The sequence below is a fragment of the Odocoileus virginianus genome, chromosome 9 (assembly GCF_023699985.2).
Source record: "Odocoileus virginianus isolate 20LAN1187 ecotype Illinois chromosome 9, Ovbor_1.2, whole genome shotgun sequence".
NCBI classification, from domain to species: domain Eukaryota; kingdom Metazoa; phylum Chordata; class Mammalia; order Artiodactyla; family Cervidae; genus Odocoileus; species Odocoileus virginianus.
In genome coordinates, this window is record NC_069682.1 from 6,379,069 (window position 1) to 6,398,656 (window position 19,588).

At 37.1% G+C, this 19,588-nt stretch overlaps 1 protein-coding gene across 3 annotated transcripts in view; it reads right to left on the reverse strand.

The window, feature by feature from the left end:
- Positions 1-1,296: 1,296 nt before the first annotated feature.
- Positions 1,297-19,588, reverse strand: part of ESF1 (ESF1 nucleolar pre-rRNA processing protein homolog) — a 52,446-nt gene continuing 34,154 nt past the window's right edge. For all 3 annotated transcript variants that reach the window (XM_020908778.2, XM_020908777.2, XM_020908776.2), the window contains exons 10-14: positions 17,122-17,243; positions 14,180-14,267; positions 5,572-5,654; positions 4,021-4,167; positions 1,297-2,103 (exon numbers count right to left, since the gene is read on the reverse strand). In XM_020908778.2, coding sequence (XP_020764437.2) covers positions 1,810-2,103; positions 4,021-4,167; positions 5,572-5,654; positions 14,180-14,267; positions 17,122-17,243 — 734 coding nt within the window. In that variant the 3' untranslated portion in view covers positions 1,297-1,809. The remainder of the gene's footprint in view (positions 2,104-4,020; positions 4,168-5,571; positions 5,655-14,179; positions 14,268-17,121; positions 17,244-19,588) is intronic.

Here is a 19,588-nt window from a genome sequence, read left to right on the forward strand (position 1 = left end):
TTGGTCTTTGTATTATTACAGATACCATGAACAACAATCCAATCAAAATAAATGTGACCTTAAGAGTCACCCAAACTACCCTCACATTGTGGGTAGTGTGACAGTGGCCATTTTTTTATCCTGATTTTTACTACCAGGAATTATTTATTGAGAACCTAATATTCTTGGTGTAGAATGTTTATTTAACAAAGTACCTGATAATGCCATTCTTTTTTTATACTTAAAAAAATATCAACTTTCTGAGAAAAGGAGCCAGGGCTGTGCATATGTTCCATTTATTTGTTATAATCAAGTGTGTGCCTGACTAGTAAAATGAGAGTTACAATTAAATATAGTGACTTAACAACAAAGGGCTCAAAAACAAAAATCCAAACCAAACCAATTAAAAAACCAAAGGGCTAAAAAAACCCCAAAAAACCAAAGGGCTAAATTTCACAGTAATTTAAAAATCAAACTGAGTAATCCCAACACTATGATTAAAGTTTAAAGGAAAAAAGTCTTTTTCCTTGCATAAATGAAATATATACAACTGTTTATAGACAATATTCAAAAATACATTAAGATTCACGATCTTTTGTGATGAGTATGTAAATACTGCTTTATTTGGCTGGACTACCTAACAATGTCAGCACTTTATGGTAAGAACACCATGCCCTGCACATACTCTGCATTTTTCTGTTATTATGAGCAATTTTAGATAGCTTCTTTTTCCCTTTCCCTTTCAGAGACTGTTTATATGCCCTTATTATCTTGACATCATTCCATGTCTCATATCCTTTTATTCTTGAAAACATATAGTACATTGGCGGGCTTGAGTTTTTGTACCGATGATGTAAGTTTACTGTTAATCAAAAACTTGGACAAATTCCTACTGCCTTTTTTTCCCCCAAGTGATCATTTTGGGTTTTTTAATTTTCATTTACCTATATAGCACAACTACTTCTTCTAAGTGGTCAGTTAACAGTTTATAAAATCTAGACCAGATGAGATCCAGGAGTATTAAGGCCTCAAAGGTGTATTTTAATTTAATTAAAAAATTAAGATTTCTTAAACTCCACAGCAGCATATCTACCATTCCAGGCATTTCAAAAATCTGAAGGGCAGACAGAAGGATTTACTGTTACTATAATTAGAAAAATCATCACAGAGTTCACAAACATTTCAAATACAATTATGAGTAATGCAAACCTGGAACTGCCTTTTCATGGAGATGTACTCTTAAAGAGTTAGTTCGGTTTTTAGATAGTTTTCCAGAGAGTGGTTTATTCGAGGTGAATAAGATGAAATAAATCAGTGTACACAAAATAATTAAAACTTTTATTTATAAATTAATGAACTATAATAAACATGACCAAACAACAAAGAAAGTTACTGGCTTCTATTCATTATGGCTAGAAAAATAAATTACTTAAACAAGTATCTAAATCTGCCTCCTGCTTCCAGAGAAATTAATGTATTGTATATACATATTTTCAAATTGTTCCCAACTCTTACTCCAACTCAAGACTTGGGTAGTACTCTATTTTTTTTTACATAGGAATTGTAAACAGTCTTTTAAAAAGCTAAAAGAGTAAAAAATATTAAAATTTTATAAACCTTATAGTCTGGATTGATTATGATTAATTTGTGGAAATACACAGTACAAATCTTTCAACCACCCACAATTAGGTCTGTTATACATGGAAAATAAATTTTATGACTGTCAGATTTTACTAATATTCTTGAAAGGTAGACTGTTCCCAATAAGTAATCCTTCCACCACTTCTGTATACTTTCTACATTCTCAATTCAAAAAGAAACAACAAACAATTATTTGACTTTTTGCTTTTTTCTTGCTTGAAACTGCTCTGTTTTGTTTTTTACAGATTTAATCAACATTGACAAGGCAGGATCAATGGATCTCTTGTGTGATTCCTTTTGAATTTCACTCTCCTTTTTCTTTACTGCCTGAGTAAGTTCTTGCTCTTTTTGTTCTCTCTGACGGGCTTTCTCCTCAAGGATTTTTTCCATAGCTTTTGTTTTCTTGAAATTAGGATCTGAAGGATCCAAATTGAACAAGTGGGAAGTATACATTGCCTGAAACCTTGCATCCTTAACATTGACCTGCAAACCCAAAAGGAAAGTATAAATACATAAAATTAGTAAACCTAGTAAGACCAGAGTTCAAAAAGTCAGTGAACTGATGATAAAAAATACAAATGTATTTTGCATTGACTCATTAGAAAGCCATTCCTCCACAGATCTTCAATGGAGTTTTTAAGTTTATTCTTGAACCACATGTGCACGGCACACTGTTCTTATCACACAATGACAATATCCTTGGAAGGGAATTATCACAGTCTATATATTACACAGTGGTCTGTTACTACTGCAGCCTCTTAGACTGTCTGCAGGAGTGACCAAAGGAGACACAGGCTCGCCTATGCTTACGGTGTGAAATCTCTTTCTGGCTGAGATAATTAAGCCAATGATGATATCTCCTATTGGAATTTTAGGCGAAGTCACTGCCTTCTTAGTACAATAAAATTTTTTTTTCAACCTTGGTGCCAAAATGAGCAGCTACTGGGAGTGAATCATAACAGCAGATTTAAAGATCATAATGGGAAAGATGGTACCCCCAAGACTAAGATCTGATCAGATACAAGCTCCAAATTTATCCTTTATCTTTCTACAAAAACACTGCATCCTTTATCTTTCTACAAAAACACTGCATTCCCACATTTTAAGAGCATACTCTTAACTCCAGCCAGGCCTTCAAGTATTGCTGGGTACAGGAGTGACCAGACAGAAAGTGAGCATGACTCCCTCACTGCCACTCATCATTCCCCTGTGAAAAAGAGCCCACCCAGAGATGGACTGTAGAGTTATTTGTAGTAAGGACCACAGGCGTGATACTACTACCACACTCACGAAAAATGTTTTTATATGTGATGGTCATCATGCATAAGACATCATTTTCTGCATGATGATTAGTTATCATAATAGAAGATTTGACTATAAATCATTCTCTGCTTTTAACTTTTTCTAAAGAAAACTAATTTACCAAAAATTGATTCAGTGGAACAGCACCATACTTGGAGCTGACTTACAGAAACCAGAGTTACACAGTGGTCTCAAAGTCCCTCTCAATGCTGCTTAGAAGTTATTTGTATGCTTGTCTCAATTCTCTAAACAAATTCAAAATCTCTCCCATCTTCTTCGGAGTCTATTCTTCCATGCCAATGGATGGAAGTCATCAAATAGTTCCTGAGAGCTGTCTGTAAGTTTTCTGTACAGCGCTCAAACCCAAGAATGGGCACTGTGTGGCCACTAGAAATATGTACTTAGTAAAAAAAGAGGGAAAAGAGGGAACAGTGGAAACAAGAGAGCAATTAACAACTTTCCCGGTGGTCCAGTGGTTAAGGAACTGACTGCCAACGCAGGAGATGTGGGTCTGACCCCTGGTAGAGGAAGACTTCACAAACTGGACAACTAAGCCTACATGCCTCAACCGCTGAGCCCATGCACCCTAGAGTTCATATTCCTCTGAGAACCCATCACGAGAAGCCTGAGTACCACAGCTACAGGGCAGCCCCTGCTCACCAGAGCTAGAAAAAGCCTGTGCAGAGCAACAGAGAGCCCATGCAGCGAAACGCAGACCCAGCGCAGCCAAAAAAAAACACATCACACCTACGGCTCTGGCCCTTTCACACAGAGTGTGACGTCAATCTGCTATTTTGTTGTCAGGCTTAATGATGCAGAACTTTCCCAGTGTGAGCATCACACTGCATGTGATTCTAATGCTAAAAGCTACATATTTTGGTGCAACATAGCTACCAAAAGAGAAGCCTACTACTTCACCTGACACTCAGAGAACCACCCTGGGGATGAACTGGTTATACTGGACTAAAAAGATGGTAGTTTTGGCTCCACAATGGGTCCTTCCTGAGATCAAGGGGCCAAGCTCAATTTTTATCTAAAGAGCTGACTTTAGATTCAATGCCAGCTTTTAACAGAATAACGACTTCTGTCCCTGGTTACCTCAAAGTCATCCTCCAATAATTCCTTCTTCTTCATGAGCTGTTTTTTCTTCTTTTTGCTCAGATTCTGGTGCTCCACAATCTTGTTATAATTGAAGTGCTTCTTGCTCTCTTCCTCCTCATCCATCACAAGCAAAGCCATTTCAGCCTGTGGAGAGAAAAGAAGAGTTCACATGAACGACAGTGTTTTTCTCTCCTCAAACAGGAGTATGGAGCACAGAAATCCCCTCAGAAAAGGAGAAGCCAGTCATCAGTGCTCTGGGGTGACACCTGTCATCCACCACTGACTGTGGATCACTGAACCCATAAAGAAACCCACAGACCGCTGTACAGCACAAGTATAATTTTTTGGAGCAACATCACTGACAACAGGAGAGGCGTGAACGCTTTATTTAAAAACCAGACCATATTTCATACTATGTAACTAATCAGTAGGTGGTAGAAACAGAAGTCCTCAAGTTCCCCAAATAAAAATTCCTCATTTTCACTTTGGTCTTTTTGAGCAGACACTAAATCTCGTAAACATGTAGTAGGCTGTGATAGAGACTAGACTTTCCACATATGTGCTTTAGGAACAGTGAACTCCTTTCTTCTTTTGCTGTTTTTGCCTCTACTTCTTCAATATTGATATATTTCTATGAAGGCAAGATCTTAATATTTGCTTCTGAAATCTAATATAATGCCTGTTTCCACTCAACAGGTATTTTCTACTGACCACAGGATTAAATGTAAATCTTCAAGAATCAAGTAAACAACCATGCATGCTACAGAAAAAACAATCTTCCTCCACTACCCACTTGGACTGCTTTAATTTCCTCTCCTTTCCATGACTGGTACCTACAGCTGGCTTTCTTTTTAGAATGATTTCCTACAAACAAAGATTTTCTTTGTGTTCCTTAACTCTATGAACACTATTGCATATGCAATAAAAGATGCATTAAGATGCAGAGTTTAGGTGACCAGCCTGGCTCCCTCCTAGACAGTGCTGGAACATCAGACTCAAGAATGCTGCTGACTCCAATTCCTGTCTCAGCAAAAACACGTACTACTTTGTGCTGTGGGTTATGATGAAGTGCTTAAGGATAATATTCACTACACTTCCAAGAAAGGCTTTAATTCTGCACATTAATTTTCAATAATAAAAAGAGAGAAAGGAGCATTTAACAAGCCATAAAGCAAACTCTATTACAGGACAGATTCAGACTGAATTAAAACCACGTCAATATTATTTCGAGGTTTTAATATTAGTATTTTTGTCTCTTATTGTTGGTTTTGTCCTTTATTGTCAGTTATAATAAGGGTTTTAAAAGATAAGATATTTTCCTCTTAATCACAAAGGGACATGCCTTGGGTGTGAGCTAAATTTTAACTCTGTACTTGGAGAAATGTTTGGTGAAAAGGAAATATTTTAAAATAACGCTGCTAAAATATTTATAAACTTCACTGTTAAAATCAGTTATTTTTTAATTAGACATACTGGAAACTCATATGGACACTTTCATTTGAAGTGTACACATCACTTGTCCATTAAACATGTAACCATGACCATTACCTTTTGTCTTTCTATTTCAGCTTCTTCCTCTGGAGATATGTCATCTTTTGCAGATTTTGTTGATTTTTTCTTTTCTTTTATACCTGGTACAACAAACCAACATAGAAGGGTTAAAAATTATGACTATCACAAACAAAAATTTGCTTATACTATTTATTTAAAAAATTTTGTTTATAACAAAAATGCAAGGTATCTAGAAATAATCTTACCAATAAATATATAGAAACTAAAGAAACAAACAAAAGTATTACTGGGATGACTATGGGTATGAATAGAATAATAATGGTCTGGACATGATGAGTGAATATTATAAAAAAGGAATTTCTTCTTAAAGTAATGTATAATTCTACATCAATTAAAAAGAAAACTTGTAAGATTATTTTGGCAGAAATGGAATAAACACTAGATAGAATTCAGTATCTTCTCATATATACATTTAATAAAATTCTAAATAAAATTTTATTCAAGGAAATCTTTGCAAGGAATGAGATAGATCTGATTTACTACTGATACAGTATGCTAAAGTGTACTTACAAAGTGGAAAAAACCAAAAATGTTGTAACTATACAATGAGAAAAATAGAACAGTATGGCTTAGCATACAATAAAATGTAGCATCATACGTCACTGGAAAAAGGAGGGATTAGTCAATAACTGGTGCTAGGCAACTTGTTCTATTCTGCAAAGTAATCCTTGAGTGATAGCTGTGCATGTGCTCAGTCACTCATTCATGTCCGAGTCTGTGCGACCCCACTGACTGCAGCCCACCAGGCTCCTCTGTCCATGGGATTTCCCAGGCAAGAATACTGCAGTGGGTTGCCATTTCCTATTCCAGGGGATCTTCCCAACCTAGCAGCCATACTGCATAATGTACAGAAAAACAAAATGCAGATGTATTAAAGAGTTAAAACTAAAAAACAAACAAACAAACAAAAAAACCTATGAAAAAATACAGGGGAACAGCTACCTGATCTTAAAGTAGAAGAAACATTTTCTTAGCATAAGAACAATAGAAGAGATCAAAGAAAAAAAAAAGTAATTTAAATATATAAACTCTTAAAACTCATCAGCAAATTGAAAAATTCATCTGTTTAGTGACAATTTGACAATAACTACCTGGAAGTAAAAGTTTAACAAAACCCTTTCTCCTTCTCCAAAGACAAAGCTGATCTTTGTTTAACTTCCTGTTGTCTACTATTATTAGACAAAATTACTTATGGCAAAGGTGGCTCTTGATTAGAAAAACTTCCAAGGATGCAGGGACTTCTGGAGACCACAAGATGTCAGATGAGATGTTCCTGAAGGAGAGGTAGTAACCAATGGCAGTTAAGAGCACTTGAGTCTGGAGTGATTAGCTTGGGTTTAAACTCTGGCTAAACTCCACTCAAGCTACAGCATTCATGTTTGTGTCCTTCTTTGTAAAGTGGGGCACCTACCATCTAGGGTTACTGTGAGGACTTAGTTAACATCAGGCACATGGTGCTATAAACTACCTGCTATTACTGTTATAACATTCTGGCTACATGTATATGATGTTCTGGGTTCCTTGTGATGGATCACACAGATGCTCTGTTTTATTCTTGTGTGTCTGTTGGGAAGAGTTCAAAGATAATTGGTATCAAAGTATGAAGAACCAGTCTGAAGAGTAAGAAGCTTCAGAATCCACAAAGCCACCTTCCAGAATGTTATTACACCATGTCAGCCTTCTCTGAGCTGCTGGACACTGTCTTATTTGTATTTGGATGAGCTCAGATTTGTCCTTCCAATGCAAAGAAACCAATGGTTATACTACTTTAGAAAACAGTAACAATTTAATACTGCTACAGCACTTACTATGCATCAGGAAATAGTGCTATTTACTTCCTTTTATATATGAACTACTTTAATCCTCACAATAACACTATGAGGTAGATTCTATTATTTATTACAATTTTCATTCTGTTGTTGACAAAACTGAAAGAGAGAGACTGAGTAATTTGTCTCAAGCTGAGTAAGCAGAGGAACCATGATGCAAACCCTAGCACTCCAGTTCAGGCTCTGGTAACCCCCACACTCTACCCTGCACTATCAAATGTCACTCTCCCTGGAGTAGTTCTTTCCATTTACAAAGCACTTTGTTTTGAAATAATAAATTTCAGAGAACATATCATGATGGCTGAATAACCATATCTAGTGGCGGATAACAGGAAGTCAAGATAAGCTTTCTTTTTTAAAAATTTATTTATTTTTAATTGGAGGACAACTGCTTTATAATATTGTTTGGTTTCTGCCATACATCAACATAAATCAGCCATAGGAATACATATCTCCCCTCCCTCTTGAACCAGTTTAGAAGCTGCCTTGCGGGCATTAGCCCTCTGCATGGGGGCAGCCCTGCCCAGCTGAGAGAAGATGACAGTGTATAAAGTGTGGCCAAGTTCACCCCTCACTGCTGCCAAGGCATCTGTCTGCACTTCCAAGAAGTAACATTATTGTATGTAGTCCTTTCTCTAAGTGAGACTGTGTTCCTTATCTCGAATGTTTCTCAGGGAATGATATATCTGTTTTAAGATTATAGCCTTTTCTCTGCTGTAAAGTACATGCACGTACGTGTCACACACATATATAGTAACATCAAGGTTCCACTTTCTTAGAGTCTGACTCCCACACCCTCAGTTTACCGCTGCTCCTATACTCTTAAGGCAAGAGCTCCTTTTGAAGTGAACAGACAAGTGACATGTGCAGAAGATCACTCCAGCATGGGAAAAAATCAGGCTGTCTAGGATTAATACATGAAGGAGATAAAGATCTTCACATACAGCTGTGGGAAATCCTTTCAAAGAGCCCACAATGAACTGTTTCAGATTTTATAACAACCTGGTGAAAAGCCATAAAAATAAACTTGAAAGGAAGACTTCAGTAGGGAGGAAAAAAGTCTCCAAGATGGTTGGGACTAAAAATGGTATCTAATTTTAGTGTGATGAAAATTTCTTTGCTCAAGAATTTACTGTGTGCTAAACTGAACTGTTTAGTCCGAAGATAAATAACGTGTAGAGACCCTTTCTGCACTGTTAACAAGACTGTAGTAAGCGGGCACATCTTTATTTATTCATTTATTTAAGAAAAAAAAAAGCATTTTCCTTTTGGAAAGTTTTCAGACCTAATTTAGATGAAGACTACTGGGGAAATGAAAGTCCCTGTTCTGAAATGTTACCTTTATAACTTCATTTTCCATTACTTGTAAAGTGAGAGAACTGTTCCTGTAAAAAAAGTTCTCTCAGAGTGTTCAGTTGAGCACTTCTTGTGGGACAGCAGTTAAGAGAACGCACTGGAGGGCAGACTGGTCTCTGTACCTACCAGATGGGAGAGGTAAGTCCCCTAATGATTCACACTTAGCAGCAAGCTCCTGCACCCAAGAGCGCTGACTCATAATCAGATACAATATACAGCCTGTGTATCTTCCTCTGAACCAAGGCATTCAGCCTTGCCTGGAAAGCCAGCAAGTCCTTGTGTCCAGCTCTGACACATATGGATCCTGGCTCTGGTCTTTACAATGCACTTGAAGAGTTACAAAATGCTTATAAAACCATTTGTAAACTGTAAAGTAACATATGAGTAGTATACTGTAAGTACTCAGCATACTGGCTGAATGAACCAAGTACGTATACTTTACTAGATTTTTTTTCCCATCATGTTGTGTGGTCTGTGAGATCTTAGTTCCCCCTTAGTTCCCATCCAGGGATTGAACCTGTGCCCCCTGTACTGGAAATACGAAGTCTTAACCAACAGATTGCCAGGAAGTCTCACCTTATTAGGTTTTCTTGGTATTTTATCAAATATCTAAAGTTGTCAAGACAAAGGATACACTCTAATAGGGTATATTTACATGTGATATACTTTAATTCACCCCTACTTCTTAAAAACAAAATCTTATTAGAGTTTATGCAGTTAGATAGCAATAAGCACATTATCCCACCATCTCATTTCTATAAAAAAAAAAAATGTTTTAACTCATTCTAGAAGTACATTTTCAAAACTCACATCTAATATTGAGTTTGCAGCTTAGAATAAAATAGAAAGAATACAGCAAATTTAGAGTATATAGGGAAGAAAGAGAAGGAAGAATTTAAAAAGATTTCTGGTACTCATATTGGCTCCTAACCCGAGCCAAATACCAGGTCTGGCATCAGTCAGGGAACTTGATTTCTCCATATTTTTTGAACAGTAAGTTAGCTCTGGGACTGCCTGGGGTAAAGCTGTTATAAACATACTGAAGTCCATCTGGCTTAGAATGTCTCTGTCCTGCTCAACCATGGGAACTGAACTATATACCCTTCCAAACACAAACGCTTTTCCTATTTCAGAAACGCTTTTCCTATTTCACAGCTGTTCCTTCTCAGTTTCTTAAACTTTCCTACCTTCCAGGTATACCGTCTCCAGGATAGGGTACTTTATGCAGGCTCTTGATTTTAGGGCCCAAACATGCATCTTCCTCTCTCACCAACACTTCCTACCTCTTGTTCTGTGGTTTGAAATACTATTTATAAGCTAACAATTCCTAAGTATATATTTGCAATTCAGCTGATCTCCAAGGCTCATATATAAATGTTAATCTAATACCTCCATGTAGATATTTGATTGACATCTTAGACCAATTATATACTACTTACTGATCCTTTCCCTCTCCTTAACTCAGTAAATAGAAGAACATAATCACAGCCACAGGACTGGAAAAGGTCAGTTTTCATTCCAATCCCAAAGAACAGCAATGCCAAAGAAAGTTCAAACTACTGCACAACTGCATTCATTTCACATGCTAGAAAAATCATGCTCAAAATACTCCAAGTTAGGCTTCAACAGTACGTGAACCAAGAACTTCCAGATGTTCAAGGTGAATTTAGAAAAGGCAGAGGAACCAGAGATCATATTGCCAACATCCGTTGGATCACAGGAAAAAGCAAGAGAATTTCAGAAAAATACCTACTTCTGCTTCATTGACTATGCTAAAGCCTTTGACTGTGTGGATCACAACAAACTCTGGAAAGTTCTTTTTTTGGGAAAATTCTTAAAGAGATGGGAATACCAGACCACCTGACCTGCCTGCTGAGAAACCTGTATGCAGGTCAAGAACCAACAGTTAGAACCAGACATGGGACACGAAACTGGTTCCAAATTGGGAAAGGAGTGCATCAAGGCTGTATATTTGTCACCCTGCTTATTTACCTTATATGCAAAGTATATCATGAGAAATACAGGGCTGGATGAAGCACAAGTTAAAATTAAGATTGCTGGGAGAAATATCAATAACCTCAGATATGCAGATGACACCACCCTCATGGCAGAAAGCAAAGAGGGACCTAAGAGCCTCTTGGTGAACGTAAAAGAGAGTGAAAAAGCCGTATTAAAACACAACATTCAAAAAACTAAGATCATAGTATCAGTCCCATCACTTCATGGCAAACAGATGGGGAAACAATGGAAACAGTGACAGACTTTATTTTCTGAGGCTCCAAAATCACTGCAGATAGTGACTGAAGCCATGAAATTAAAAGATGTTTGCTCCTTGGAAGAAAAGCTATGCCAAACCTAGACAGCATATTAAAAAGCAGAGATATCACTTTACTGACAAAGGTAGGTTTAGTCAAAGCTATGGTTTTTCCAGTAGTCATGTGTGGATGAGAGAGTTGGACTATAAAGAAGGCTGAGTGCCGAAGAATTGATGCTTTTGAACTGTGGTGCTGGAGAAGACTCTAGAGTCTCTTGGACTGCAAGATCAAACCAGTCAACCCTAAAGCAAATCAACCCTGAAAATTCACTGGAAGGACTGATGCTGAAGCTGAAGCTCCAATGCTTTGGCCACCTGATGTGAAGAGCTGATTCACTGGAAAAGACCCTGATGCTGGGAAAGATTGAAGGCAGGAGGAGAAGGGGACAACAGAGGACGAGATAGTTGGATGGCATCACCAACTCAATAAACATGACCTTGAGCAAGCTCTGGGAGATGGTGAAGGACAGGGAAGCCTGGCATGCTGCAGTCCATGGGGGGGGGGGGGGGGTCACAAAAAGTCGGACATGACTGAGTGACTAAACAACAACTGCAGAGATTCAAAACAAGAATCTAGGAGTCATGCTAAATTTCTTCCTTATCCAAATAAAAAATTGGTAAGTCTACTTCCAAAATATATCTAGAATCCCATTCACTTTCCTTCTTTGAAAATATTACTAGTAAGCTGTGTAGACTAACCATCTTGTCTAGACCTCTGCAAAAGCCTGGTCTCCCAGCTCTCAGCATGCTTTCTTCAGTCTGTTCTCCGCAAGACCCAGAGGAGCAGGCTTACATACATACCACACCACGTAACATCCTTGCTTTAAGACCCATTAGTGGCCTCCCACTATCAGTGAGTAAAACCCAAATTTGTCGCTGTGACACAAGGCCCTGCCTCACACTAAACTGCCCTCTGCCCACATTCCAGCCACAATGGTGTCTTTCAATTCCACCACACATTCTTTCTCACCTCATGGCTGTTCTACCCACCTTCCCCTCATTTGCAATGCTCTTTCCCCCAGCTCTCCGTGCCTGACTCCTCCTCATTCTGCACATCTCATTTCAAATGTTACCATCTCCAAGAAGCTTGCTTCACTTGCCCTATATAAGAAAGCCTCGCTCCTTCTTCTCTGGTACATGCTCTGTATTATCCTATTAGTTCCTTTAGAATACTGATCCTATTCTCATAACATTCTTATTTGTTACCTGTAAAGAATCTGCCTGCAGTGCAAGAGACCCAGGTTCAGTCCCTGGGTTGGGAAGATCCTCTGGAGAAGGAAATGGCAACCCAGTAGCCTTACCTGGAAAATCCTATAGTTAGAGGAGCCTGGTGGGTTACAGTCCATGGGGTCACAAGAGTCGGACATGACTTCGTGACTAAACTACCACTTCATGTCTTCCCTTCCCTAAAACCATAAACTCTGAGGGATGTAACTTTGCTTGTATTATTAGTACTGTATCTCTAGCATACCAGAGTGTTTAGCACCTGGCAGGCACTCAAAAATATTTATTGAAGAATGAATAAACAATATATGGTGAGACCATGTCTTGGTCTAATTTTTACGTAAATTAAAAAAAAAAATCACTTTTTCCTTAAAAGAAAACAAGATATAAATTATTATTCCTAGGAACTATTCTGAAATCAAAAGTATATTGAAAACAAGCAAACTTTATCTGTATTTTCCTTTGGAACTTTTGATACTAACTTTAAAGAAAACTATCCACAATTTAAATGTGCTGATTCCAAGAAACAAGTTACCCTAAGCCACCACGCTACATAACTTACTCATTGAATTCTACTCTGAGTTCTGCAGTTTGACCAGATTTCACAAGCCAAATGAAGCACTTTGGAATGAGAACAAGGAAACGATAATGCTTCACATTTCTCCGTTATAAACTTGGTTTCCTGAAATGCGAGAATAAGGCTAAAATCCATCATCTTCTAGAAATGACTGCTCAGGTATGATAAGAAGAATATGTTAAGTTTCCATTTCCCTTTCCAATTCCTAAGAATCTCACATCCTATAATAGAGTTTATTCATCTTGATTCCCTTTTTCATCAGTAAAACATCAGTACTAAAAGGCTGTAACAACCAGGAAATAATTTTGAGCAATTTTGACTTTCCTGTAGAGAACTATTCTGGCCCACTAGTCACAAGGGACGAGAAGCAGGGAAACTTCATAAAATCCTTCTTACAATGCCAGCTTGGAGCTGCTCCAGGAGCAAGCCTTTGGGGTTCATGTGTGTGGTATGCAGAGCAAGGAAGGGCAAAATGCATGAGAACAAATGGAAAAAGCTTACAGTGGTCCTGTACTGACTTGTCCAAGTATGGTCTGAACCTTACCATACATATTTATACACACACATTTACATGGACGAAAAGGTAAGAATGAATGCATTCAGGAGAGAACTGACTGGTGCATGTGCAATGGAAACAAGGCTCCTTGGAAACTGGAAATCAGATACCTGAGAGTTTATTTAGGGATTCAAGGAAAAAGGGGAGGAAGCTGGCTTTTCAGCTACATGAAAGCTAATCATGAAGCAGAATAAATGAAATGGGATAAAATGAAACATAGATGCTGGGTCAACTGGAGCCAAAAAGTTTTCCCACCATATACACGTTTCACACATGCAAGCCATGTAAAAATTTTAACATATCCACATAAACACAAATGGATTTATTCCATACTTCCAATTCTTCACAGACTTTGCAAAGAGAGACCTGGAATGGATGTGTTATATAAAAGCAGTGAAAGCACACAAAGATATGACTTCCTTTTTTTCCTCATCCTTTTATAATCAATCTACCTAGAATCCAGAAAGGAATCCTCAGTAAACTGTGAAATTAATCATGTTCACCCAAAGCTTCACATAATGAAATTACTTCTTGTATGTACAGGGGACATGCTGACCCTCCTATCTGACCAGTGGTTACATCTAACAGGACAAACTTGCTTATAAGCCACAAGGGAGCTACACAAATTCTAGGGATTTTGAAAGAATGCATAGTTTACATTATTTCTACCCATGTCACCTTTTTCGCTTTAGATTTCAACTGAAAATTACAATTATGGGTTGGCTTACCTATTTTTTTAGCTTCTTCAGCAAAGTATGGGTCATTCATATCAACATCAGAGGGAACATCATCTTCACTGGCCTCTTCAGCAAGAGCCTTAAAGATGAATATAAAAAATAAATACAGTTTATTGTAAGAACCAAAACAAATAAATGTGAAGAAAAACCTAATTTCTTTTAAACCAAACAGTTCAATCTAAAATTAAACTAGTTTTCAAAAATGGCTAAGTTTACAAAATAACTTCTGATTAACTTTGTTTGTTCAACAAATACTTATGAATACTTTATAAATGCAGGAACTATAAAGGGCTTTTGAGAGAGACAACAGTTATCAGATATATGGTTTCTCTTTTCAAAAATTTTACGATCTATTAAAAGAAATTAGCCACATAAACAAACGTATGGTGGTGGTTTAGTCACTAAGTGGTGTCCGACTCTTTGCGATCCCATGGACGGTAGCCTGCCAGGCTCCTCTGTCCATGGGATTCTCCAGGCAAGAATACTGGAGAGGGTTGCCATTCCCTTCTCCAGGGGATCTTCCTGACCCAGGGATTGAACCTGGGTCTCCTGCATTGCAGGCAGATTCTTTACCGACTGGGCTATGAGAGAAGCCCTAAACAACAAAGGTATATAGTAATAATAAAGATAGGAAGTTCCAGAAGAGACAAAAATAAAACACATTTGAGGAAAAGAATACTTTTGGATGGGTGATCAGTGAAGAGAGGTAGCCTTATCTCTCAGAAAATTGAGAAATGGCAGTGATTAACAACAGCATGAAGTAGTGCACTGTGGAAGCCTGGTAGGCTGCAGTCCATGGGGTCACAAAGAATCAGACATGACTGAGCGACTGAACAAGTACATTGTGGCTTATCTTTCAAATCATTATTTAATGCAATTTATCTGCTGGTTAATTAAAGAAAATGATTCTTTGTTATGAAATTTCAAAAATACAAAAGGAGTAAGGAAGGTATAATAAACCTCCTGTTCTCATCACCCAATTTCAACACTTTGTTTTATCTATAATCCATTCACGAAAACTTTTGTACTAATTTTAAGCACATCAATTGGTTACATTTTCCCTAATCAAATTTGAACAGTTTACTAAATTAGTATATTTAAGTTAAAAAAAAATCAAGTCTATAAAGTAAACAGAATATATGCAAACTAAGATCAGACTAACCAGATGGAGTTTATCTCCAGGAATCTACAATATGAGTCATTTTAAGGAAAACATCTAGAATGCACATTGCTAAACATTATCCTACATGCTGAAGAAGACCCACCAAACCCTAAAGAATGTTCATTTTGGTATTACTATCCTTTTAAGAACAAGGACTTCTAAGAATTTTTCACCAAATTATTATAATAGGTTTAGCAGCAATATGCAGTTTATAGCAAAGATTCTAAAATACTTATATATCTAACTACATCTTTATTTACATATTTTTAAAACTGTTCTTTTAGATCTAAATTATAGCTATATCAACTATGGCAAATAAGCATGTATTCATTTCTTCAGTAATAATCTCTCAGTATCAAACTGAAGTGACAAAGAGTTGGGGAAAAATATTTTTAACCTGAATTCTTCAGATTCTCCTGTATGTGGAGAATTTCATGAGATGGAGGAGATATGCTGAATCACCAAGTCCAGCACTCAGTCTAGAACTGAGCACTCAACAAACCTATTTTTAATATCATTGATAAAATTAGTCCATTCTAAGCTCAATAAAAGCAAAGGGTAAAAGCACAAGGAAATATCAAAGTACCAATCAAATGAAAAAATCAAAATTTTTTGAAACTGAAAAAATCAAAATAAAAAAAAAAACAGCTGCTAAATGTCTCACAGAAGAGTGACTACTTTATTGACCCCATGAAGACCCACTTCTAAGTCTTCCATTAAACTGATGGCTTAATAACTTGTGGAAATATTCTCTTTTAAAGATATTTTACTGCCTGGGAGAGGCAGAATATCAATGTAGGCAGGGCTCTGACTTCATTTCCTCATTTTTCTATCCATTTCCAGAAACACTGAGTGTTAAGAGGAGTACAAAAATCAGCCCACTGCATCATTGCATTCCGTAGCCCTCCTTCAGTACTGCAGTGCTCATATCTACAGAGAGAAGGAGCGCAGTGCGGTAGAAGGAGCCCTGGAGCAAGAGACCTGGATTCCGGCATCAGCCGGGCAGTTACCGAGGCGCATATTCTCAGATGGATCACTTCATTTTCTACAACCATTAATATAAAACATCAGGGTTGGACTAAAAGTAATCATTTAAGATTTCTCAGGTTGTGAAATTCTCTGACTAGTGATATAATCTTAAGATAATGAATGAACTGCTAGGATGCTGCATTTCACTGACAAGACAGAATATTTTTATTGGCAGGAACCCTAAGTGTCTCTGTTATTACTAAGGATTCTAACTCTGGAAAGATGTTATTTCTGAATCATGGGAGTCAAATCAGATTTTTCACAGACAACATATTAGCACAGACAAAATATCTTCAAAAAAGGGATCTAATGACAATATGTTAAAAGATCTATATGCAAATATTGAAAAATTTCACAAAGAGTGAAAATGCATCTTGAGAAATACACAGAAAAAATTTCATTCATTCTGAAAATGTCTCTCTCTATATATATATCCCCAAGTAAAAATGCCTGTCTGTACCTCTCTTTCTCACAAACACAGAACAGAATCAAACTGTCTTACATCTAGAAATCAACTGAACTATGCATTTCATTGAGGTAGCACATAAATGTAAAATATTAGTGGGCAGCGGTTACAGCGGCTCTGATCTTTTATAGGTTTTATACATCACTGTGTAACCTTGCAGAAAACACTTAACCTACCCCAGTGAGTGGTTACGTTATGAGACAATGGGTGCCAAGCACTGGCATCTTCTGATACTTAGTGGCTGTTCAATAATTATTCAATCATAATTATTGATACCTTTTGTTTCTTTTTCAGTCTTTTTTTCTCTTTCTTCTTCTCTAAAAATTGTTCCCAAGGGGTCAGTTTATCCTTTCCTTCCAATTTGTTTTTGACCATCTCTTCTGCACTTTCTTTAAGGCCTAAGGGAAAACACAAGTAGTTTAGTTTAAAATGTTGTATCTTCACTCACTTAAAAATGTAATTAACCAAAAAAGATTATTTTAATATATTTACTAGAGAAACAAAAAATGCAATACTCCAATGTCACAGAGGAATGTAATATCAACCTACATCAAAGCTATTTACTAAAAACAAACAACTATAAACCTAACCAAACCAAAACAGATAAACAAACCAACTCAGCAGCTAAATATATGGTCAAGCTACTAAAGAAAACTCCTTCACTTAGGCTCAAACTTTATTTCTTGGTATGTAATTTACCACTTGAGACTCGAAAGGTAACTGGTCTTTAACACAGTTATTTCTACTTGCTTCTGTTGCCCAAGTAAAAGCTTATATTCCCTGGAAACTACAGGTGACTAACAAAAATTGATTAGTAAGGCCATCTCTGTGGAAATACCCCTGGAGGAAAGAATTCCTGTAATTTCTTCTCAAGGACTCATTCTGTGAGTGCACATCTTTAAGATCAAAAGGGCCATCAAGTTCAGATTCCACTTTGCATGGTTTACGTTCTTTCAGTGATGTTATTCGCTCTTATAGGGTTCTTGCTCCTTATATTCTGCGGTTCCTGAGATGTTTCTCTGTGGCTAATGCAGTAACTAGAGAGGGGTGAGAAGAAAGAAAAGCCCCAAGGCTGATCTATCAGTTCATGAAGACCTTACTACTGCCACAGTAAAGGAAATGTGAGGACTGTGTTATCACCTTTGATAAAACCAATGTTTATTTTGGAGTATTTTTGGGAGGTCATGTTCAGTTTGGAAAGAGGGATCTTTAATATTCCAAAATTAATGGAACGATTCGAGAGATGAGGTCAATCCAGATCATCTTCCCAGATACACTCTAAATTCTAAGAAAGTAAAAACCATTCTAAGGATATAATTCCCTTCTTCCCTGATGAGTATACTGAGACAGGATATTCAGCAGCTTACCTAAGAACACAGAATAAGGAAGCTATATAGAGTTAGACTTTTAACTCCTAATCATCCTCTATACTATTACCAGATACACCTGAAATGCTGGTTTGATCGAGAATAAAGAAATGCATAGTCCACAAATAAAATCTAAAGCTTTGGGTCTCAGGTTCCTTATCTGCAAAGTGAGGCTGGGCTGGATCAGAAGCATACAACTTCTTCCTCCCACATACACTGTTCTTCCTCTTAAAGAAAATATCTGGTAAAAGACCGAATGCACAAAAGAACTGAAAGTCATACTTTGGGTCCTAAGCCCCGAAGAAGAGCATGAGACAGCTGGAACAGATGATTTTCAAAGGTCCCCTCTTTGGCTTATAAACCAAGAATTAATCTCTAAATTTCTATAACTTAGAAAAGCATTAAGGTATAAGCATACTCAAGGTTACTTAGTTTTCATGATACTCTACTGGTATGTCTGATTTATGACAATACTCTCTGATTTATGGGATGCCAAATCAGAAACTCAACTCTCAATTCAAAAATGTTTCTTGTAAGAAAAACATAGTTCACTTTACTAAGCAGTTTTCAGGAGAAATGTGAACTGTAGAAAACATGTCCAGATCTCTGACTGAATCAACAGATACATAGCACCTTAGGAAATGTAAACACTGGTACTCACTTGGGAGAAAGCAGCAAATCCTGACAAAACAAGTTGATTTCAAATAGGAAAATAAAATAATTTATATGTCATGCCTGTGGGTCAGCACAGAGTCCAGTCAAATTCTAAATGCACAGTGCTGTTATTAACTATGTTTAAATAATAATCTTTAAGGTATTCTACCACAGTTTCCTCAAGCACAAAGAAAGATTTTTCTACTCCAAAATACTAAATTAAGCAATATATTTAGAGTCCCCCCACTCCCACCCCACCAAAACGTATTCTCTGGTTAATTTTAATCCTTGAAACATAAACTCTACTCCTATCTTGGCAAGATGTTAAGGAAGGTGTTTCTTTTACACGACTAGACCACTGGTTTAATGGGTCTCAATCTCTATGAACTACTCCAATGTGACGACTGGGTCCTGACATTTTTAGGGGGACATGGATATCCTTATAGTTTGGTAAGAACTATGGAATCTCTCTCTGAAACACTGTGCTAGAAAAACTTGTCTACAATGTTCAAAAGTTTACAGATCTTCAATGCTCATTTCTGTGGAAGGGCCCAAAGGGCCTCAGGCAAACAGCATTACAGGGCAACAGAGGTCTCAAGGAAGGCGGGAGTCTGTCTCCCAGCTTCAAGACGTACTGGCCCTGACATCTGTAGGCACTACAAGAAGGTTTCTTATTTCAGTATGACTGTCATTTTGGACCAGATAATTCTCTGTTGTGAAGG